At 37.9% G+C, this 24,484-nt stretch overlaps 1 protein-coding gene across 10 annotated transcripts in view; it reads right to left on the bottom strand.

Moving 5' to 3' along the window:
* Positions 1–24,484, bottom strand: part of KCNC2 (potassium voltage-gated channel subfamily C member 2) — a 222,204-nt gene that overhangs the window by 21,962 nt on the left and 175,758 nt on the right. For all 10 annotated transcript variants that reach the window (XM_084876301.1, XM_084876294.1, XM_084876298.1 and 7 more), the window contains exon 3: positions 853–1,780. In XM_084876301.1, the coding sequence (XP_084732427.1) occupies positions 853–1,780 (928 nt within the window). The remainder of the gene's footprint in view (positions 1–852; positions 1,781–24,484) is intronic.

Raw genomic sequence — 24,484 nt, 5'->3', positions numbered from 1 at the left:
GAGAGAACCTACTGCATTGTGGCCAGGTTCTCTAATTTGAAGTAGCAAAATAGTTTTGAACATAGTGGAATGAGATAAATGTCTCTAAATGCCATTGAAAATTTTGTTTACTTCTATATGCTTGCCAAAGATGGTCTCTGTGGATAAAAAAAGGAAATCCACAAAGAAATTCAATGTTTGCCATTGATGAGCCAAAGCACATCATCTATTCCCAGAATAATGATAAATTGATTATATAACACCTTGCTCAATCCAATGGGATTAAGTTGAATACCCTACCTAATTTAGTAATAATAAAAATTTAATCAATTCTCCAGAATATTATTAGGGAAGACCTTCGTTATCCAAAGGGCTACCTTCCATATCACCTCTTTGATGTGTAGGCCTTTGAGATGTAAACATCCATTCCTCTCAGGTAACTGTTTCTTGTGAATTAGGGTGAGATGCATGGCCCCATGTGGCAGAGATAAAGCTGAGACAAACACACCAAGCCAAATGATAGGGAGATCAACATTTTGAGGATGAAGGATGGAAAATGGCCGATATCATACCATCACATCATGCAGGGAAACAAAAACATTGGCACAAAAGCAACACACAGGCAAAAGAAAATATTGGCACCATCAGCAAAGGGCAGGAAAACTATAGACCAGCTATGCAGACTTCTACTTGGAATTTATTTAGAAAGGTACAATCTAGCTATCTATAAGCCTGACACAAACACATCTCTTGTGAAGGGGAGAACTGAAAACTCATGAACATTTGCAGAAAATGAGAATGAGTGCCTTCTACCTATTGTACAATACTGGTCTATAAAGTACATAATGGCATGCATTTAAAATTGTGCCTTACCTGATCTATTATGTTCCAGAAGTCGATTGTCTTTGCCCAGACAGGTGTCACCCTGTGTGCTGTTGCAGGCCATATTTAATTCGGTCTTGCAAAAAGTAGGTGAGCTTGCCTGAGGGGCAGGAGGGATGTGCTTCTTTCTTCTCCGTGGAAGTTTCTGCTTCGCCATTGCCAAGGAGTAGTACATCCCAAAGTTGTTGACAATGACAGGTACAGGCATGGCTATTGTCAGCACTCCAGCCAGAGCACACAGGGCTCCTACCAGCATCCCTGACCAAGTTTGGGGGTACATATCCCCGTAGCCCAATGTAGTCATGGTCACCACAGCCCACCAGAACCCAATAGGGATGTTTTTGAACTGCGTGTGCTCGCTAGCTGAAGGGTCATTAGGTTGAGCTCCCACTCTTTCGGCATAGTAGATCATAGTAGCAAATATCAAAACTCCCAGAGCCAAGAAGATTATCAGCAGCAAAAATTCATTCGTACTAGCTCGAAGAGTATGTCCAAGCACCCTCAGACCTACAAAATGGCGGGTGAGCTTGAAGATTCTCAGGATCCTCACGAATCTTACCACCCTGAGGAAGCCAAGTACATCCTTAGCAGCTTTGGATGAGAGCCCACTGAGTCCCACCTCCAAGTAGAAGGGCAGAATGGCCACAAAGTCAATGATATTTAAGAGGTTTTTGATGAATTCAAGTTTATTGGGGGAAAAAACAATACGGACTAAAAACTCAAAAGTAAACCACACCACACACACCCCTTCTACGTAGGTCAAGGCAGGATCCGTTTCGATTTCATACTGTAGAACAACACTTGTGCCATTGATGACTGGTTCCGTCTTGTTTTTGACAATATTGAAAGCTTCATGGGTCTCCAGGCAAAAGGTAGTGATTGAAACCAGGATGAAGAATAAAGAAGCAAAAGCAATAAACTGTAGGGGGGGAAAAAGGAGAGAGTGATCGAAACCATAATATACTTTGACCCAGATCTAAGAGCATCAATCCATCTAGAGGAAAAACAGTGAAAGCGTTTTTTGAATATTTCACTTGGGATGTTGCTCCAAGAAAAGATTGGTAACATTAATTAGAGCTGTACCTGGATTGGGTTTCAAGTTCTGTTATCAGCTTATATAGGTAAAAACTTTTCATTTAAGTTGGAAAAAAAAATTCTTGACTTTTTTATACCTGTGAAGAGAGCATAAAAAATCACTTCCAAAGAATGTTAAAGGGCAACAGACTGAAAAATAATAATAAAAGTAGACAATGGCACTAGATAATTGTTTATGATCCTAGTAATCTTCATGTATTAGATCAAGTTCTACATTATACTATAAGGTGCAGTCCTCACTGATGGAAACTTAGAAGCCACTCACATTTACCTGCAGGTTTCTACCTGTACATAAAATATTCCTGTTATCATGAAAATATGAATGTGAAAAAAATATTCGTTTTTTGTTATTATTTAAATGATATTAATTTAAGGTGGAGACTTATCCAAAGAGCAAATCTGTGGAAGAAGATAGACAGTAAGACTAAAGAAAGAGAAACAGAGTTAAGAAACAAATTAAAAAGACAATTTTCTTCTTCCCCTAAAAAAAGAACTCCAAATGCTTAAGTATCATTACAGAATAATCATAAAAGTTCTCATTTATATGGTCCTTACTAGTACCAAATACTGTTAAAAGCAATTTACTTAATTAACTCATATCAATACTTATAACACTATTCCTACTGCATTTTACAGTTCTGGAATATTAGCCACAGAGTTTAAGGTAATTTCCAAAGTCGTAAGATACAAAGTGATAGACTTGAGACACTATCCTGGCATATTTTACTCAAGATTCTGTTCCATTAACTACCTAAACCCTCAAAATTAGAATACAAATATGTTGAAATACTTATCTTGGGATCACATACTTCTTACTGTGAAAGTTCTAAGAAAGTGAAATGTAGTTATTTAGGTAAATGGCACTATTGCAGTCAGTACCAGAGGCTTTCAAAGTAGCTGGCAGATTCCTAGTGCTCTCTGATTTAGCATACCTAATGAGCACCAAGAGGCTGTTCCTTGATTGTCTAAACCACATGTGTCAAACACAAGGCCCGCAGGCCAAATCCAGCCCGCCAGGCCTTGCAATGTGGCCCGCACCGCGCTGTCATCACTGCACTCCGCTGTCAGTTTATGACATTGTCAGTTTATGACTGTTTAGTAAACCATTCAGCCCGCAATTTAGGCTGGATTTTAGATTTTGGCCCCTTCTCTGATTGAGTTCGACATCCCTAGTCTAAACGAATAAATTATTCAGGAGCAGGTGGTCATCAGTCAAGTGGAGAGAGGTCCTTATCTATATATATAAAAGGCTAATATGCAAAGTGTCCCCTTGGGAGTTTGACCGGGAGACCGGGAGTTCAATCGCTCACTGTGACATGCACTGACCACCAGGGGGTGGTGTGGAACAAAGGTAGGTTCTGGCCAGCAGCTGGCAGTTGGGTAAGGAAAGCCTTGGCCAGCAGCAGGAAGGCCCTAATCAACCCTGATCACTGACATGGCCTAGGGACCCTACCTGTGCACAAATTTCATTCACTGGGCCTCTAGTTTGGAAATACAAGTGTATTCCAAAACCCAAAGTTGCTCCCTAATACCTATTCCTCAATTATGCCATTGAGATCTAAGTTTCCAGAAGAGATTGAAACCAATTCCTTTAAAACAAACAAACAAAAAAACAAAAAAACAAACAAACAAAAAAACCTCTTCAGGCTCAATGTGAGAGATACAAATCTCATCAAATATGTAAGAGATATACAAAAGAATTTAAAAAAAATCTTAGGACTTTTACTATTTACCCTAAAGAAACTTTACCCAGATTATGGAACTGTCTCTTTGCAGTGTGCCAGCTAGTACAGCATCATACAGTATTATAAGGCATGTCCTTTTCATGGCTGTGCCTTATTTTTCCATGTATATCTTCCAACTTTGTTTTTTTGTTTGTTTGTTTGTTTGTTTGTTTCCATACTGGAGGATATGTTTATTAATTTGAGAGAGAGAACAAAGGAGAAAGAGAAAGATTGAGAAACATCACTGTAAGAGAGAAGCATTGATTAGTTCCCTCCTATAGGTGACCAGACTGGGGATCATCAAAAGCAACCTAGGTATCTGGCCTGACCAGGAATCAAACCTGCAACCTTTGGGTATATGGGAACACCCGTAAGGGTTCCCTTTGGTTTTAACATTATGATTTGACTTGTCTTTCCCAGACATATTGTGAGATATCAGCTCATTTTTCCCCCTCCTATTTCCCTTTGTGCACATAAATACAGTTCTTTTGTTATCCAAATACTTCTTAAAACAGTATCACTAGACCCTTTAGATTCCTCAGAAGTTAACAACTTGTGGGGAAGAATCAATTACCTGTGGTTCATACATTATTTTTTAAATTAAAATATCATCTACACATTTGATAGTCACATTTTTTTCTGACGCCCCATATAATCTGTTGGTATCAGAACCATACTAAGGTGTTTACATATTGATCCCCCTTCAGTCACTCCCCCACGTTCTCCACCATTCCCACCTAGTCTCAAGCTTTTCAGGCTGTGTTAAAAGTTTTAGTGCACTAATTCTGTCTATGAGGCAGTTAGAGAATATAAGGCAGTTAGAGTAGACTGCAATTCTATTTGATGCTTTTAGTGATCCTCAATTAGCATTTTTCCAGCTAACTTTGTAATCTAAAACACTCTGCACCTATATTCATGATTGAATGTAGTGGGGCTTCCCAGCATTGTTCTTTCACAATCAGTCCACCTTCCATACAACAAAGACAGTTTAGTAGTCTGATTTGATGTTTGTCAATATAAAACACAGGGGCTTTTCCAATCAAATATTTTCTATATTTCATTCATTCATGCAACAAGTTTGTATTAGGTGCCTCAGGCTATAGGGCTAGGGCCATGGTCAGCAAACTGTGGCTCTTTGGCCCCTTGAGTATGGCTCTTCCACAAAATACCACGGCCTGGGAGAGTCTATTTTGAAGAAGTGGTGTTAGAAGAAGTTTAAGTTTAAAAAATTTGGCTCTCAAAAAAATTTCAATCGTTGTAATGTTGATATTTGGCTCTGTTGACTAATGAGTTTGCCAACCACAGAGCTAGGTTATTAATTTAACTGTAGTTAGAAAAGGTTAATCCCTGTCATTAAGTAAATCACAATCTAGTAGGGATACAGAAAACACAGAAAAATTATAAAATTGCAATTGTAATAAATGCAATAAACACAAATAAGGACCAAATGGAACATTATTTTGAATGAGAGATTATAGAGACCTTCAAGAAAATATCAATAGTTTGAAATTTGACAAATGAATGGAGGTTAACATGATGGAACGGGAGACATATATCACACAGTAGGAAATTTTAACAAAAAAAGTCTGGACTTTTTCCATTTCACTTTCTCAAGTGATACTTTGACTGTAACATCACAGGAATAGCAAGTTCTCCAAATCTGCCTCTTGTACAAATCATGGTGAATAAGTCCCAACCTAGCACAGAAACCCTGACTTTTTTAAGAGTAACTTCTTTTTCTGAAGAGTTTCAAGCAACCAAAACTATTATTCTGGTTTTAAAATGAGGCTGTAAGATGCCTTTAGAATAGTCTGACTGCAGGGAGTTCCATTCAACTTGTTGACCTATTGGGGAAACTTACAGAATTCACTTGTCTTAAATTATTGTTGCCAGCCCCATTGTTTAGGATGAAGTGAAAATAAAAGATATATATTATACATACAACTTAAAAGGAAGATAAACAATCCAATCAAAAAATGGGCAAAGGACCTAAATAGACACTTTTTGAAAGAGGACATACTGAAGGCCCAGAGACATATGAAAACATGCTCAAAGTCACTAATCATAGGAAAGATGCAAATCAAAACAACAATGAGGTACCATCTCACTGTCATAATGGCTATCATCCACAAATCAAGAAACAATTAGTGCTGGCAAGGATGCGGAGAAAAAGGAACCCTCATGCACTGCTGGTGAAAATGCAGACTGGTACAGCCCCTGTGGAGAACAGTATGGGGTTTTCTCAAAAAGTTAAAAATGGAATTCCCATTTGACCCAGTAATCCCATTTCTAGGACTATATCCCAAAAAAACAGAAATACCAATCAGAAAGGATATATGCACCCCCTATGCTCATAGCAGCACAATTCACCATAGCTAAGATTTGGAAACAACCTAATTGTCCGTCAGCAGATAAGTAGATTAAAAGCTGTGGTACAACTACACAATGGAACACTACACCACCATAAAAAAAGAAGGAACTTTTACCATTTGCAATAGCATGGATGGAACTGGAGAGCATTATGCTAAGCAAAATAAGCCAGTCAGAGAAAGATAAATATCACATGATCTCACTCATATGTGGGATATAATGATCAACATAATTTGATGAACAAGAATAGATCCAGAGAAAAATGGCAGGGGAGGGGGGGTGGTTAGAGAGCAACCAAAGGACTTGTATGAATGCATATTAGCGGAACCAATGGACAAAGACACTGGGGAAGGGGGGGCTTGGCATGGTGGGAATGGCTTGGGGGAGGGGTCAATTGAAGAAAAGGGAGACATATGTAAAACTTTAGACAATAAATAAATTAAAAATAGATAAATAAATACATACACATATTAACTTTTTTTAATTTAAAGCACTACGAAAATATTAGAAATCATTATTATACATACTTGAATATGCATTCAAAATATAATAATTAACTCTATGAGAACTACTAGAAATTGATGCCTATGTTTATTAAACAAACTATTATATTGGCCGGCAAAGGTCAACAACTCTTAAGATACCACACTTGGTGGATGGAATAAGTAACGTAAATCATCTTGTACTTAGAAATCATTTAAATTGCCCACCATATTTCTAAAAAAGGAGTGTGGCCTAAGGATCACACTCATTAAAATATACTTGGGGAGTACATACAAAGCAAACTTCTTATCTCCGTATCAGATGTCAGACTTGGGAGAAATCCTCAATTAACTAGCTTTCTAGGCATACTAAAGACTGAAGACCATAGCTGCAGTGTTTTTGTGTGTCCGTTTGCAAGCAGACTGATAACATAGGATTGATAAATCATTATTAAGTGGGATGGATCAGTTTATTTTTAAAGATTATGAGCATTTGCTAAAACCGGTTTGGCTCAGTGGATAGAGCATCAACCTGCAGACTGAAAGGTCCCAGGTTTGATTCCAGTCAAGGGCATGTACCTTGGTTCGGGCAGAGCCCCAGTGGGGGGGGGTACAAGAGGCAGCTGATTGATGTTTCTCTCTCACTGATGTTTCTAACTCTCTATCCCTCTCTCTTCCTCTCTGTAAAAAAAAAAATCAATAAAAATATATTTTAAAAGATTATAAGCATTTGTAAAATTTTAAGAGAACTTTAGTAATTATCATTCACTACCTCCTACATAATGGTATGTTTGTGCTTTTGAATGCTATGTTGTGACATCATTAAAGCTTTCACACAAATACCTGTGAGCAAACAAAGCAACTGAACAGCCTCTATATAGATACAATTCTAAGACACAAAACTTTGGAATCCAAAAATTGTCTGTCTGTTTTTATAAGTCATTTGGATCTTGCATTTATCAATATTTTTATTGGCATTTTTATTCAAAATAAAACATTACAATTTTGTATTTATATAATTCTTTGTAAGTTTTATAGCTCAGTATATCTAGCTTTACATACTTTGTAAATCTGTGACAATATTATCATAGGAAAGTAAAAATAGTATAAAAAAGAAAACAAACTTTGGCATCTGGGAGATAATATTAATCTCAAAAGTAGGTGCAGTAGGTGATTATTTTGCTTTAAAAAAAAAACCAACTAGATAGTAAATAACTGCTGTGATTGTCTGTGTGTGTGTGCACGTGCGTGTGTGTGTGTGTGTGTGTGTGTGTGTGCATGTAAAAAGACTTAAGAACACGAGGTATGATCTAGAATGAGAACACTGAAAAGAGAACCAGAGTATGCCTCACAATAACATGGTAGGATATTGGAAGTTGGTTTGACAGTGTGAATGTTTGAAAAATGTTGAATTCTGAAGAGAAAAAAAAAAAAACGGGAAAGATATGAGTGCCGACAAGGTTGATATTCCTCCTCATGTACAGCTACAGAACAGTGGGGTAACAATGAGAATATTACATTTCAAGGTGGTATTCTTTTATGCCTTCAGCAAAAGGAGGTTGTACAAACCAACAGGGTGTGACAATGCTTTGAGTAATGAAGGTACTGAGCCTGGGAGGATAGATAGAGGAGAGCAGTCAACCATGGCAGGTAATATATACAAAGTGCTTCAAAAACAGAGGATGGCAACAAATAAGAGTGAAAGGTAATCAAGAGAAATTAGCCTGCATGGAAGACCTTGGAGATAAGGGGGAGAGACAGAGTTTTCCATGAAAGGAAGAGTAGGAGCTCAGTATATTAGGAACTTATTTTGACTTCAAATGAAAGGGTGACCCCAGAAGCCTTGAAAACCTGGAATTACCCAAAGGCAACACTTGATTGCATCAGCAAGGAATTTGTGCACCTTATCTGAACTTAATTCATAGATCCTTGGGGATGAAAATGTATTCTTTTGTTTCTGACTCACTGTGTTGAACTGAAATGGAAAAATATGAGGATAGATTAAATAATATTAAGACAAAAATTAAAAAGAAAAGTAATGGAGAAAAAAGGTTTTATTTATTTGTCCTTTCTCCCACTGAGCTGGGAACTCTTAAAAACTAGAATGATGTCATGTTCATTTTTGTAACTCTTGCTCCTCATTTGCTTGTTAGTATTTAGTATGGCTGGCTGGATGAATAGGAAGATGGGGGAATTTAAGAAAGATTGAATAAATGAACAAAATAATCAAGTAGAACACATTCTACTGGAAATAAGAATGATGTAAAAGAAAGAAATAACATATTGAAACAAGAAAGTATAATTATTGAAGCAAAAGTGCCAAATTTATAGCAGAAGCAAATTTAACCAGTTTATTAACCCAAATGTTGCCACTAGTAGCTTCCATTCATAGGGGTTGGGAACCTTTTTTCTGCCAATGGTCATTTGGAGATTTATAACATCATTTGTGGGCCATACAAAATTATCAACTTAAAAATTAGCCTTCTGTATTTGGTAAAGCACTTAATTAACTTACCCCTAATGACATGGCAGGGCCAAACCAAATGATTTCATGGCCTTATATTACCCGTGGGCCAGACATTCCCCACACTTGTAATAATGGATCTTGTGTCTTAGCAGGGAGTTGGAAAATAAAATCACATTGTCAGCTTTCTTTCTTTTCCCCTGTGATAAGAACACCAATTTCCACAGGCGTTAAATGAAAACAAAATGAGACATGTTAAATAATCACAATTTAGAAAGCTTTCCAAACAAGGCATGTCATATTGACTGGGTTCACAGAACCAAGATATCATTTCAGGAATTTTCAAATAGAAAGTCCTGATAAAGTGTTGGCTTGTGGGTCCACTGAGTAGCCCTTTCCTCTTTAAGCCCAGGGTCTAATATCCTTAGCTACACAGAGTGCCCAATACTCTTTGTCCAATTAGCAACTATGAAGAAGAAGTCCTGAGCCCAAATTCTACCTATTGTAGAAGGTGTTAGGTCAATCTACCTCAAGGCATACATTCAAGTAGGTCTTTAGTATGTGTAATAGGCTGAGAGAAAGCAGGATGGGGGAAGTGGGTATATTTTATGTTTCATCATTTTCTCTTTCCTGTTAGTATTAAATATAACTAGAGCTGATAACTAATTTGAAAATGTCCTTTCCAACATGAAAAGAAGTCTAGATCCATTAAGTGACCCTTCTCTGTGCTCTCTGAGCCCAAGATCACTGCTATTGTAGCAATGTTCACACACTTTTGTTACTGATTCCACACATCCACAAATTGTTTAAAGAGAGGGACTGAGACTCGGTCTGACAAATGTAAAAGGAGATACTCAGTTTTTCTGAAATTAGTTTAGAAACACATTTTTAAAATATGTTTATTTGGTAGATAAAAATTCATTTGTCCCTCAAACAGAATCTGTACTTTAAAGGTAATTTTATCTTCTTTATTCACAATTAGAAATCTTGACATATTTTACAAACCTTGCAGGCAAAAATAAAAATTAAACTCAGCTCTATTTTTTTAAATGAAAAACAGTAAGAGCATTTAATATTTGGAGATTAGCAGTGCACTAACTGGTTTGGCTCAGTGGATAGAGTGTAAGGGCCCAGGTTCAATTCTGGTCAAGGGCATGTACCTTGGTTGTGGGCACATCCCCAGTAGGGGGTGTGCAGGAGGCAGCTAATCAATGTTTCTATATCATCGATGTTTCTAACTCTCTATCCCTCTCCCTTCCTCTCTGTAAAAAAATCAATAAAATATATATTTTTAAAAGATTAGCATTACAGAGAGATTTTTTAAAACAAGTTGCTTTAAATATAGGCTAAGGAATTTCAGTTTTTTAAAATTCCACATGAAGTATATCTATTTTTAGTTTGCATTCCAAGGACATTATATACTTTCCAAATGGGAATGATTCATTCCTATTTTGCCTATTCTGCTCTTCTCTCTTAAGTAATGAAATGAAAACATGAAAAGATCAGGGACTTTAGTATCTGAGCTCATAGGGCTTCCTGATCTCAAATTTCCACTTTGGAAAATTTACTCCCGTAAAATCCTACATAATAAAATAGCAATATGCAAATTAACCATCACTATGTCACACCCACCAGACAATCAGAGAAAGTATGCAAATAAACCCAACCAAGATGGCTACCAGGAGGGAGGCTTGAGTTTCTCCAGCAACAGAGGAAGCCAAGCTTTCCACACACCCTGGCGGGCCCAGGCCTCCACTCATGACTACAAAGTTTCAATTATAGAAGATAAACAAATCCAAACAGAAATGGTGACGGCCACGGAGTGAGCAGGAGGCTTGTCTCAGCTCTAAGCTAAAAAGTTTCAATTGTAGAAGGTAAATAAATTCCAGATACCAGAGACTCCGCTTGGGTCTCTGGAAAGTGTGGCTGGCCTTCAAACCACCACAGGCACCTTGCTCAGGCCGCCCCATGCCCCAAGGGAACACCACCCTGATCCAGGACACCCTTCAGGAAATCAGGAAGGTAGGAAGGCGAGCAGTTGGGAGCCAGCAGTCCTGGATTATGAGAGGGATGTCCAACTGCCTGGTGGGATTAGGCCTAAACCGGCAGTCAGACATCCCTTAAAGGGAACCAGATTGGAGAGGGTGCAGGCTGGGCTGAGGGACAGCACCACCCCCTCACCCCCGTGCACGAATTCCGTGCACCGGGCCTCCAGTATGTATATAAAAGTACAAGGATATACTCAGAAGAACATTCACTGAAGTATTCTTTGTACAAAACAATGTAGATATCCATGAATTGGAGGTATGTTCATAATACAGCATTACAAAAAATGGCATAGCTCAGTACACACTGATAAGATATAATCTCCAATGAAACATTAAACAAACAAACAAACAGACTGTGGCACAACATTTGCAGTCTAATCTCATTTCTTTGTATATAACTAATGCATGTAAATAATAAGAAACAGTATATCCTTAGTGCTCCTGATGTCTGGATGCCAGAGTGGCATGGGTTAAGTGTCTTATTAATGGGCAATTCTGATTCTATCGAAGTTTAATTTTTTTTACAAAAAATTGTAATCATGTATTATATGTTTAATGTTTAAAAATTTCAAAGAATACAATCACCCAGAGAATATTAAACCTGCATCTGGATCTTTATTCTTAGTGACCATTAAACTGCTTTTACTAGTCTATAGAAATTACTTACTGGCAGTTTGCCATTTTTTTTCTTTTCTGCAGCATCTTAAATTTGGCAGATGCTCTTAATTATGCATGTGTTCAAGTCCCATACACTGGCTTTGCGATAATTAACAAGTGTGCTGTTGTCCACAGAACTGTGGTCTCCAGAGAGAGAAAAAGATTTTCATTACTAAGTCTGTCCTCAAGGGCCAGCTAAATGGGGACAGCTAGTGCCCGTGTCTGTTGGTTCCATGCAGAGTTGAAAATTACTTCAGATTCTTCTTAGGCTGGTAAAAGGATTTTGCTTTATCCAAGCTTTACCATTTTTAAGGAGTTCCCAAACTATGCTGCATTTGAGGTATTATTTAAATGGAGGAAGGCTGAGCTTCCTTCTATGGAATACCACACACATTCATGGTACTACATTCAGAAGTCAGTGAAGATGAAGAAGAAGTTTTAGGTATCTGTATAATTATGTGGGTGTTTATAACACATTCCATGTTTTATGTCTATACCTGCATATAAAATATGTTTAGTGTATGAATATATATATATGAAAATATATATATATATATATATATGAAAATAGATATTAAAAATATAAAATTTAGATTCTTCAATCAAGAAAACATACTCAAATAGTCCTTTTTGCCTCTGAGATTTATGTGGCCTCTGATAAATACTCCCATGTATGTTTTTTGGTACACTTGACTAACATAAATACACATTATTTCTTTGCTTTTTTTTTCCTTCTAGGCCACAGACTGATTTCACTGAAATTTTTATTGCAAACAGTCAAAGCCTATCTCCTCACACCCAGTTTCAATATTCTGGGTTACAGGAAAGGGGTCCTATACATCCTATCTAATAAAGAGGGAATATGTTAATTGACCCTCATACCATCACAAATATGGCGGTGCCCACAGCCAATAAGGAAGGAATATGCTAATTGACTGCCCTGCCCTCAAAGAAGGTGGTGCCCACATCCAGTCCCCTCAGCCCCACCCCCTGGGCTTGGCCACTCTGTGCACCTGCCTCTGGAATCCCCCAATCTCTTCAGCCTCCCAGTCCCCCAGCAGGCAAGCCTCGGATGGTGGCTGCCCAGCTGCACAGGGCTGACCCAAGGATCAGGTAACCAGGGCAGGCCAAGGCTTGTGCTGCCAGCAGTGGCAGCGGCAGAGGTGTGATGGGACATCACCTTCCCCCGATTGCCAGGTTGCCTGCCATCCCTGAGAGCTCCCAGACTGTGAGAGGAGGCAGGCCAGGCTGAGGGATTCCCCCCTCCAGTGCATGAATTTTCATGCACAGGGCTTCTAGTCTATTAATATTATTGCAGTGAATTATGGTGTTTAAAATTAGGTAACTGGAATTAAAAGTCACCAAATATGAATATGCAGCATCATTTTATTTTTCTAAGTCTTGCAATAAAATTTAAAGTGTTTGCATAATTAATATATTCATAAAAATAATTTTTATAATTGCTTCATTAGATAAGATAAATTCCACATTTCTCAGTCATAAAAACAATAACAGATTAGAAATAATGATTTCACAATATAAACATAAATTGTAATTCCTAAATTTTTATTATTAAAAACTTTTCCCAAAAGTGACTATCTTTAACATATTAATTTATTTTAAGTGTATTTTAAATGTATTTTTTGAATGGTTCAATTTATCTTTGAATGATATGACCTATACTACATGATCTAGGATTACTTAGAAAGCCACATTTTTTAGTCCTATCTACAAGTCCCATATATCTTTCATGAGTATAACAATCACTTTCCAAAAGAAATTATCCATGAATCTGGTTTTATTAAGTTGAAAGTGGAAAGACAGTGAAGGAATGATAAAGTTAAAGGTGAAGGGAAGTGGCTAGCTTACAAGCATTTACCAGAGATAAACTGATTTCGATATAACTGTTTCTTTCAACATAATGGCACTGTGGTTATAACATACCCCACACAGTGTCTACCTGTGTAGATGAGAAGGGGGCTACATGAAAATCTTGACAAGCTCAGGAGAGCTCTGCATTGTGGCCTTACAAACTCAGAGACCATAAGTAACCACATAGGATGGTCTGAACATAAAAGTTCCTAACTAAACATGAGTCATGGTGGGTAGTCACCTCCTAAGCCAGTAGCTTCCTTAACAAAGGTCAATCTTTAAGAGAGCCTGTCTACTGTCCTTTTGCATATAAGATAATACAAACTTGGAGTGTCATAGTAAACCCTTTTTTTTCTGAACCCCTCAGGGTACAACCTCCCAGCAAAGCAGGAGACCACAGAACCCCTCATATTCATATGTGTTGAAAATCAATTAACTATCCAGTACCCACCAATGTAAAAGAAGTATGTGTGTCAGTTTTATTCTTTCTCCAATCCCAGAGATTTCCCTGCTTTGCTTTCTCCTTTCTCCCTAATCTACCACAAATGGATCTCATATTACCCCTCGCCTCCCCTTATGTCTCCTCCTTTGATTCTGATGTATAAAATAAACTGAGAACTGCCATTCTCTGGAGCAAAATTGTAATCCATTGAGATTTTTGTCTCCAGCAATTGTAGTCAGGCAAAGGAGGTTCAAATAAACTGATAAAAATTCTTTACCAGCTTAGACATTTCTTACATCGTACTACTTTTATTGATACAGGGACACCAAATGATGCCTAAACTTCAGTCTCAAATATTATTGTTCTTTCTTTCTATATGTACAGTACACTTGCTCAGTAATCCTTTTTAAAAACATTCCATTATGCATACATAATCAAATACTCAGTCTTCCCAACCACAGCTCCAAAGAATCTGGCCCTTCCTCCACATGTCCTATATAATAAAGAGCTAATATGCAAATAGTCATCACACCCTCACACCCTCACACCCTCGTGCTGGGGCCAGGGGATTTTAAGGCCAGGCCAGGGGACCTAAAGCCGCACCCTCAGCCCTGGCACTGGGTCCAGAGAACCTGAGTCTATGGCCCACACCTTGGCACTGGGGCCAGGGGACCTGAGGCTGTGCTCTCTTGCCTTGCAGGGTTTGACAGGGGTGGGGTCAGTCAGGTCTGGGTCTTGGGCGATTTTGAGGCGCATGCAGGTGGGCAGAGACTTGACTCTGGGTCCCACGGCATGCTCCAAACTCTGACAAGAGGGAGATTTTCATATACATTTTACTAATTTTCTTTCATCTCTGACACTTCTATTATAGAGAAAGGGCAAATAGCAATATTAAAATATTTCCTCTAATTAATTCCCTTTTCATGCACCGGGATTTCATGCACCCGGCCACTAGTATTTACATATTAAATTTAGAACATTTATACTCCTTCCTCAAGTTCATTTTGTTTAGTGGATATTTGCTTTTCCTGACCAGAGCCTAGGTCAGGAACCTCCAGTCCAGCCTAGTCTACCTCAGCAGGTGTTCCTATGTGCACTCAGAACACCAAAGTTTCAGTGGTTCCTCCTGGGCCTCAAGGTCTTGGGTACTCTTGCAAATAGCTGCAAATTCTTCCCAGAGGGCAGAGGCAAATTTTCTATATCATGTAAAACAAAATTTCCTATGTAACTGGCAATTTTGTTAAAAGAAGTAAAAAAGTCATTTTTAAAATCTGGAGGGGATTGATTGGCTATGTAATTGAAAATCCAGTAAAAGTCAACATTAGTGTTGCTTGCCTTAGCAATTTAACTGTATCAACAGCTATCAAAGTGTGATCTGGGGATTTCTAGTGAATCTGAGACCTTTCTAGGGATCCATAAAATCAAAATTAGTTTTGTAATAATACTATTTTTTTTCTTTTTACTCTAATTGTCTCACTAGTTTACAAGGGAGTTTTCCAAAGGCTGCATGAACTTTGATATCGTGTCAGAGTGAATGTTCACGTGGATAGAGAACCCAGCCATCTTCTGTTAAGTCAGACATAAGATTTACAAAAAGATAACACAATGCCCCTTTATCACTTTATTTTTTCCTTTTAGTGATTTTTTAAAAATTATTTTTCATGAAATATGTGTTTTCTCACACTCAAGTGTTAATCATTTCTAAAAACATCCTCACGGACACACTTAGAAATAATGTATTATCAGCTACCTGGATATTCCTTAGTCAAGTTGACACACAAAATTAACCATCACAGTGACTAGTACACATTTTGTTTTTGATGGTTTCAAAAGAACTTCAAACTCTAATATATCTCTCAAATCTGATCTTTCTATTCCATTCTATACCTCTGTTATTTTGAACCATTATTTACCAGTTAACCAACTTAGTACTTAGACCTGATTTTCTTCCCCATTACCTCTGACTGTTGAATCACTGAATCCTGCAGATCCTCAGACTTGAAATATCTTTAGTATTTTTCTCTCATCTCTCCATTCCCAGTGCCAGTAGCTTAGCTTTTCATTTGCCTTTAATTAGCTTTTCCAGGAGTACTAGGAATAAGCACTCCTTGGAGGGAGCAAATGTGATTATGCCATTCATCTGCTTAAAATAGTTTAATGGCTCCCAATTACAGGGTAAGACACATTGTTCTTAATATGTTATTGACGAAATTTCTTTCTGTGGACCTTACATACCTTTCTATTGTGACTATAACTATCCTCTATGATATGCAGGTGCTTCATCCTCATGCCTCTGTACATAAAGTTCTCTCAAATCTATCTCTTTCCTTTGTATGGCTGGCAAAGAAATACTTAGTTCAAGACTCAGCTTATAAATCAATTGGTCTTTGGGAAAAAAAAATCCCTGAATCTGAGGCAACTTTAAGCACTTTCTTATAGTTATCTATTCATATCTCTACTATAGCACTTACCTCATTTCTATAACATTTTATTTTCTGATCCTTTGGTGGAATATAAGCTTTTGCCAGCAAGAATTTTTATTTGCATTTTATGTCAAGGGGTTTGAGTTGGAGCTTAGTAAATATTGACAAGAAGTAATAGCAAAAACTATGGACATACCAAACGTAAGGCTTAATTCCATTTTGGTCCATTTATTTACACCAATACTTCCTCCAGATAGGATATTAAGAAGGCTTATGAAAACAATAGGATAGAAATAAAACTATAAATTTTTACTTACAGTAATAAAATTATAGTCTAAGACTAATAAAGAAACAGCCGAAGTCGATTTGGCTCGGTGGTGGAGCGTCGGTCTGTGGACTGAAGGGTCCCGGGTTCGGTTCCAGTCAGGGGCATGGGCATTGGTTGCAGGCACATCCCCGGTAGGGGTTGTGCAAGAGGCAGCTGATCGATGTTTCTCTCTCATCGACATTTCTAGCTCTCTATCCCTCTCTCCTCCTCTCTGTAGGAAATCAGTGGAATATCTTTGAAAAGAAAAAAACAAAGACTAATAGGGAAACAGATTGTCCATCTGAGTGACAGGAGTAGGGAAATATCAGAGATGAAAAGAGAATGCTTCCATGAGGAGGAGTTAACATAATGTCAATTTCTTCAGAGTTCAAAAAAGATAAAAATAGAGAAAGTCCTATTGGATGAGATCACTAGGCCCTCATTAGTTTCTTTTGGTGAACAGTTTTAATTTTAAAAAAAAATGGAAGAGAATCCAGATTTCGGGATTAACAAGCTAATGGGTGTTGAGAAGTATGAGTGGCAAGTAAACACACACACACACACACACACACACACACAACTCATTCACAAGGGTTTGAATTCGTTTTGCCCATAGAGATCATTACAAATTTAAACATTTTTCTGGTTATTCTCTAAGAATAAACAAAATGGGCTAATTCCAGAAAATATAAAAAAGGTAATACAGCACTGGACCATATTTTTGAAATGTAAAGACTTTAATAGTGAAAGTTAATGTCAAATATTCCTGAATACTATTACCAAAATTGTCTAAATAGACATTCCTATCCATAATAAATCAGAAAGCTGATTGTTTTGTATTGTTTTTAACTAATTCTACCCCCAAAATCTAACTGTGCATCCATTGTCCTAAGAGGCATCAGAAAAGTAATAAATTCAGTGCTATACCACTGCTAACAGTTCTACAGGATTAATAAAACAAACTAATAATAGCTTTAAGATGCCATATTGCCTTTGCCATTCAAAAGATCACAACCCTAACAAATAAAGGCATGTTTTCTTCTCCTAAAAATAGCAGCTCTACTAATACTAATCCTATCTAATAAAGAGGGAGTATGCTAATTGATCATCACACCCTCACAAAAAGAGCACCCACAGCCAATAAGGAGGGAGTATGTTAATTGACTGTCACACCCTCAAATATGATAGTGCCCACAAGATGGTGGTACTCTGTCCCCTCAGCCCCACAGGGGCAGCAGGTTCTGATTTGTTTGATAGATCTTTATACATAGTACCTTTTCAAGGTCTTTATAAAATAAATGATTTTGTAACCAAATGCTGATTCTAAATAAGCAAAGATAATTAAGCAAATGAGTTTGAGGCTAAAAAGTAATTATATTTTCACTATTTGAGCAAAGTTAACTATACATTTTGGGCCTAAAGTACCTAAAGAACTCAGAAACTTGCATGAATGGACATGGATGGGCTGGGTTTTTCTTCCTCCTTTGTATACTTCTCTTTTAATCTCTATTTTCTAGCTGGAGAAAGAAAAGGCTGTTTTCATGGCTTATTTAGCTCATTTCGGAGGTAACAGAGAAGGTTTACAGGACTTGCCCTTGATATAGAGACAACAGAAGAAAAGCTTCTGAATATTTAATAGAGCTAAAAAATACTACATTTAATATTCTCTTGAGCTTGCACAGTGCTGACTTGGAAGGAAACCTAAAGTGTCCCTTTTCCACATGTGGAATCTAAAGAAATGCAGTCAGTAAAGCATTCTATAAAATGACACACACAGCTGAAATGGTTATAGTCTTAAAGGTAAAATTATTCTTTTAAATTATGTGTTGAAGGGAAAACATAACTGAACTGGGCTTTAAAGTTGTGCTCATGTTCTATATTTACCACCTTATTAATTCTTAAAACTTCAACAATTTGACAACAGCCAGAATTTTATCTAGCCTTTGTTTATTTTGTCCTACTTGTCTTTTTGTTTTGAGTAAAGGAAAATTTTAGGAACAATAAGCAAATCAGCTATTTACTTTCATTTAACAGTTTTGCACATCCAACATGCTTTGTTGTCTTTGATTTTAAGAATGTGAAAATCCTGCCTGGAGGAGTTGCTCAGTGGTTGAGCATGGAATGATGCACCAAGAGGTCAACCCTGTCACAGCACATGCCCAGGTTTTCAGCTTGATCCCTATCTGTGTTTCTTTCATAGATGTTTCCTTCCTCTTTAAAAACAAACAAAAAAACAAACAAAAATCACACAAGAGAATGTGAAAATTCCTTTAGAAAAGTAAGCTCTTGAAAGACTAGAGAAGGAACCCTTCTCCCACATACCTACAGTAAAATTCCCTTTTAAATAGTTATAGTCCTTTGTGTGATTGTTTTTTAATACACTAAAGTTTTGTTTTTCTCTGTCCTGCAATTTCTCTATAGGCTGTGCAAGAGTCTGTAATTCAATAAATATTTCTTACCCAACTATTAAGTTCAAGGCTCCCTGCAGTGAGTTATGGAGAAACCAAGGTAACTATAACACTTGTGCATAAGGAGCACGCAATCTGTTTTGGGGAAATGACCAACCCCCTGACCTTTCCTCCCTAGAGATAACATCTAGGCTTCAGTTGTGTTTCAGCTCCAGACCCAGAAGAGCAACCAAACCAGCAGCTGGCCTCAGGACCAGCTGCACTGAATAATGATCCCCGGCCAATCCATTAGTGGAGACCTAGACCCTGAAAAGACACAACTGGAAAGCTGCTGAAAATTCTAATGAGATCTTCCCCTGAAACCTCCCTAAACTCTCCACCCTCAAAACCCTTAGGAGGGAGGGCCCAGCACACTCTCCGCCAGGGGCACCCTGGTGCATTTCCCTTCCCCCTCCCCCAAGGCCCATTACCATGACTTTCCTCACTCTCAAGCTCCAAGGTCCCTTCCTTTACCTCTAAAACTTGTTTCCTAAGCCCATTTCTTCTGGGAATTACTGTTTCTACCTCTCTGATTTACCAAATAAGTGTTCTCTATAGTTGGAAAAAATAAAATAAATACCTCAAATAAAGGTAAAATATAGTCCATTCAATAAAAGACAACATGCTTAAAAGACAGCCATCAACCCACGTCAGTCTGCCTTCCAGTCATATTTCTCTAATTGGAATCGCTAGCTCTAATGGAGTCATCAGTTGTAAGCCCGTTTCCAATTCCCATGGGTATTTTCTGTTCACCCTCTCAAAAGCAGCAAAAGCTATAGTGCTTTCCCTCTGAGACACTCTCACTAAATGAATTCCAGGATACTATATTCTTCTGATTTTCTTCCCACTTTGCTGGACAATACCTTCCAGTTCCCTTGGCTTGGTATTCTCCTCCATCTGATCCCAAATGTGAGAGAAACTTAGAATTTGGCTCCAGACCTCTTTCTGTGGTTAGGTGCCATAATATTGTCCAATTATTAAAAACTCAATTTATTTCCTTGGTTCAAATTTATATCTCCAGCCCTGACCTTACTGAGCTTTAGGCTGCTTTCTTGCTCAATTGCTTTCTTGTCATTGTCAAAGGGCATGTCAACTAGGTTAAGTACATTTTTTATTTCTTTCCTCTCAAATCTGTTCTTCCCCTCCTCCTCTTTCCCACAGTAAACGGAATACTGTTACTCAAGTCAAAACTGAGAGGTCACCCTAGTTTATTTGGTTCAGTGGATAGAGCGCTGGCCTGCAGACTGAAAGATCCCAGGTTTCATTCCAGCCAAGGGCACATGCTTGTGTTGTGGGCTTGATTCCCAGTGTGGGGTATGCAGGAGGCAGCCAATCAAAGAGTGTCTCTCATCATTGATGTTTCGATCTCTTTCTCCCTTTCCCTTCCTCTCTGAAATCAATAATAAAAAGAAAAACAGAACAAGACCAAAAAAAAAAAACAAAAAAAAAAAACAAAAAAACCCTGAGAGGTGATTTTGGTGCCTTCCTTTTCCTCCTCACTTCACTGCCTAATCCATAACTCACTGAAGTCCAAGTGACAATCATTTCTTTGAGAAATTACCATAGTCTCCTAATTCGTCTCTTTGTTCCAGTGTTTCTGGACATTGTTGTAGTTATCTATTGTTTATAAATATCACCCCCAAATAATGGCAACTTAAACCAACAAGTGTTCATTACCCCAATTTCATATCAGTCAAGGTGGGTCTGGCTTAGGGCCTCTCATGAGCTACAGTCAAGTTTTGGTCAGAAGTTGTGGATATCTGAAGATTTTACTGGGGCTGGGAGATCTGCTACCAAGGAGGTTGGCAGGAAATCTCAATTCCTCACTGTCTATTGAGAGAAGACCTCAGTTTCTTACCATGGGGCTTCTCTAAAGGGCTCCTTGAGTGTCTTCATGATATCACATGTCAACTGCCTCCCCCTGAGTGAGGGATCCAAAAGGCAGAACAAGGAAGACAATGTGATGCCTTCAGAAGTTATTTATGCATCATCACTTTCTCCATATTGTTTGTTAGAAGCACATCTGTAAGTCCAGCTCGCATTCAAAAGCAAAAAAATTAAATTCCACCACTTGAAAAAAAGAATATAAAGAATTATAAAAATATATTTTAAAACCTCCACATTCTTTCTTTGCCTGGTGCACAGGGCATTTGCATAAAATAAGTCCAAGACCATTGTGACATGTAGAGAAGTGGAACAAAAAGTTTAAGTAAATGAGTAAATTCAAGAATTGTGAATTTGTGTGATTATTGGTGGAGAGAATAGCATTAAAAGAAATCTTGGTGAAAAAGCCTGATGTTAACAAGAAAGATTGGAAGAGATTCAGAAAATGTGTGGGTAATTTTAATGAGAGGGAATGACCTAAATGGAGAAAGCACAGCTACAAACTTTACTTCAAAGGAGGAAAGCTTCAGTCATATGAACTTGGCAATAGGGAAGAAAATGAAAAAGTATTTCTTTCCAAGGAATTGCACAAGGCAGAAACACTAATTGAAAGCAACCTCAGGAAAATTTAGGTTTCATTTAGGCAAGAAGGTAGAAGAATGACAGGAAAGTGAACTACGAACTGGATGTATTAGTCTGCTCAAGCAGCCATAACAAAATGCCGCAAGCTAAGTGACTTAAAACAGCAGAAATTTGTTCTCTCATAGTTCTGGAGGTTAGAAGTCTAAGTTTAAGGTGTTGGCAGGGTGGATTTGTCATAGATCTCTCTTCCTGACTTGTAGATCAATACCTCCTCCCTGTATCCTCACATGGCCTTTCTTCTGTGTTCATTTCCGATGCCTCTTCCTTTCTTGTTAAGGATGCCAGTTCTGTTGGATTGGGACCCCCACCATTATGGCTTCATTTAACCTTACATATCCCTTTAAAAGCCCTTTCTTCGAATACAGTCACATTGGCACCTGGGCTTCAACATGTGAATTTTGGGGGCAAGGAGGAGAAAATGTTTACTCCATAACAATGAATCAGTTAATTTGTAGTAAAAATGGATTGCAGGTTTCATGGGACCAAACAACCTGCATGGTCCAGGTTGTTGTAGGCACAGAACGGAGTTCAAATAGATGCTGAGAGGATGGGGACATCTGAAATGGAGGAGACGGAGTCAGATTCAGGAAGGCAGGAGTACTATGGGGACTTGGAAATTAGAACTCATTAGATGTTCAATTCATATGCTAATTCTTTGGATTGAATTAGTGTCAAATTACTAGCCTTCCCAGAGTACCTACCTGCCTTGTCTGATCCTGGAAGAGTGATTATGCTGCACACAAAAATAATTTCTACACCAAGAATGAGAGAAGTAGGACAGTGATATGTGTGTTAGCACAAGGCAGAGAGGGTGCAGAGGTGAACAGGCTGTCATTTCATAAACTTCATAAACTAAATCACCTCGACTACTTCACACAATAAACAATAATTAGCAATGTTGGTGGTAAATGCAATAAAATATTTGAGATCCTTTTCATGAAACATTTTGGAATCAGAAGATGCATGTGAACCAGAGACAGGACATATCCTTTCACATGGGCAGGTTTAGCCCAACGAGGATAATCAGATGCAAGGGTAAAACTCGTCCAGTATGCCTACACTCACTTACCAATGTGTTCATTTTCATAATCGATTACTATTTTTCTCCCAAAAGGATTCCTAACAATTTGAATGAATTTTTCAACTTTGCAACAATTTCATAATTTCCTCTTTCTTAGTGTTAAATAAATGAATTCTTAACTATTAATGCCTAAAACAGAAATACAATAAAATTTTTCGCTATGTTTACAAATTTTATTCATTATGTTAATAAAACTAGACTGATTCCAAGATACATAAATACTGAAAAGCAAAAAGTGATACATGTGTCACTTAATCTCTATTAAATTCTATTTTGGAATAATCTCTCATCACCTGCTTTATTCCATTACTACACTAAAGAGTTATAAATTGCAATATCTCTTATTAGATTCTAAAATATTCTAAAGCCAGAAAAAGCCACAGTAGGAGAACAATATCACCTCCCATAACACCTTTTTTCTTTCATTGTGCAGCTCCGTGTTAATGAATGTGACTATTTTAGTGAGGTGCTCTTGAAATAACTAACTTTTTACTTCCTGGGGAAAAGTACACTAAATGCCATCGATCAAGAAATATATTAAGTACTAAAAGCATGGTGCATGAAAAGTCATATGCTGCAGGGGTGAGGGGGGGTCCCTTCAGCCCAGCCTGCCCCCTCTTACAGTTCAGGAGCCCTCAGGGGCAGGAGGCGACCTGGTGATCAGGGGAAGGCAATGCCCCCATCACACCTCTGCTGCTGCCAATGCCAGCAGCACAAGCCTCAGCTGGCCCTGATTACCTAAGCCTCGGGTGGCCCTGGGAGGTAGGGGGGCTGAGGGAAGATCCAACTGCACCATGTGCCTGCTGCTCCCCGGGCTGGGCTGAAAGAACTGGGGGACTCCAGTGGGGCTGTGGGGGCTGGGCACCGCCATCTTTGTGATGGTGTGATGGTCAATTTACATACTCTCTGTTTATTAGATATGATTCCATGTAACTGTAGTAGAAAGACTAAATAGCTATTTCTCTAAATCATATGGATTACAGAGAAGATACATGACATGTCTGATTTTTTTTGTTATTGTTATTCAATGACTGGTTTAAATTTCTTCCATTCAATTTTTGCTCTAATATTATCAGCAGTGACAATTTTTTTTCAACAACATGGGTACTTTCAAGAGTGGAGGTGGGTGGGTGAGAAGAGATCAACCAAAGAACTTGTATGCATATATGTATAACCAATGGACATAGAAAATAGGTTGTGAAAGCCCAGGGAGGTAGGTAGGAGGCAGGCTAGAAGAAGATATCTATAATAAATTTAACAATAAAGGTAACTTTTTGAAAACGACAATGGAACTTATGCTCCAAGTTTATTTCTTCTGGCAGAGAATATAACCTTTTCAAATGTGACTGTCCAAAAAATGTCCTCTCTTTCTCTCTCTCTTTTTTTAATTTTTATGCTTGAATTTGTGGACTAATGTTCTATTAAAATATATCATTTACAACTTTACTCCAGGCAAAAAATTTTAGTATGCATTAGATGGTGAACATAAATACTTCATTATGTGTGTGTATGTGTGTGTGTGTGTGTGTGTGTGTGTGTGTGTTTGAAACAGCACCAACAAATATAAATATATATATAAAAGCCTAAGTGACTGTTAAGTCCGAACGACCAGAAAGACCAGAACAACCTTTCGGCCAATCACTATGATGCTCACTGACCACCAGGGGGCAGAAGTTCAATGCAGG

Source organism: Pipistrellus hanaki (assembly GCF_964339955.1).
Source record: "Pipistrellus hanaki genome assembly, chromosome: 3".
NCBI classification, from domain to species: Eukaryota; Metazoa; Chordata; class Mammalia; order Chiroptera; family Vespertilionidae; genus Pipistrellus; species Pipistrellus hanaki.
Note: the sequence above shows the minus strand (reverse complement) of the source record. Positions and strands in the feature narration are given on the sequence as shown.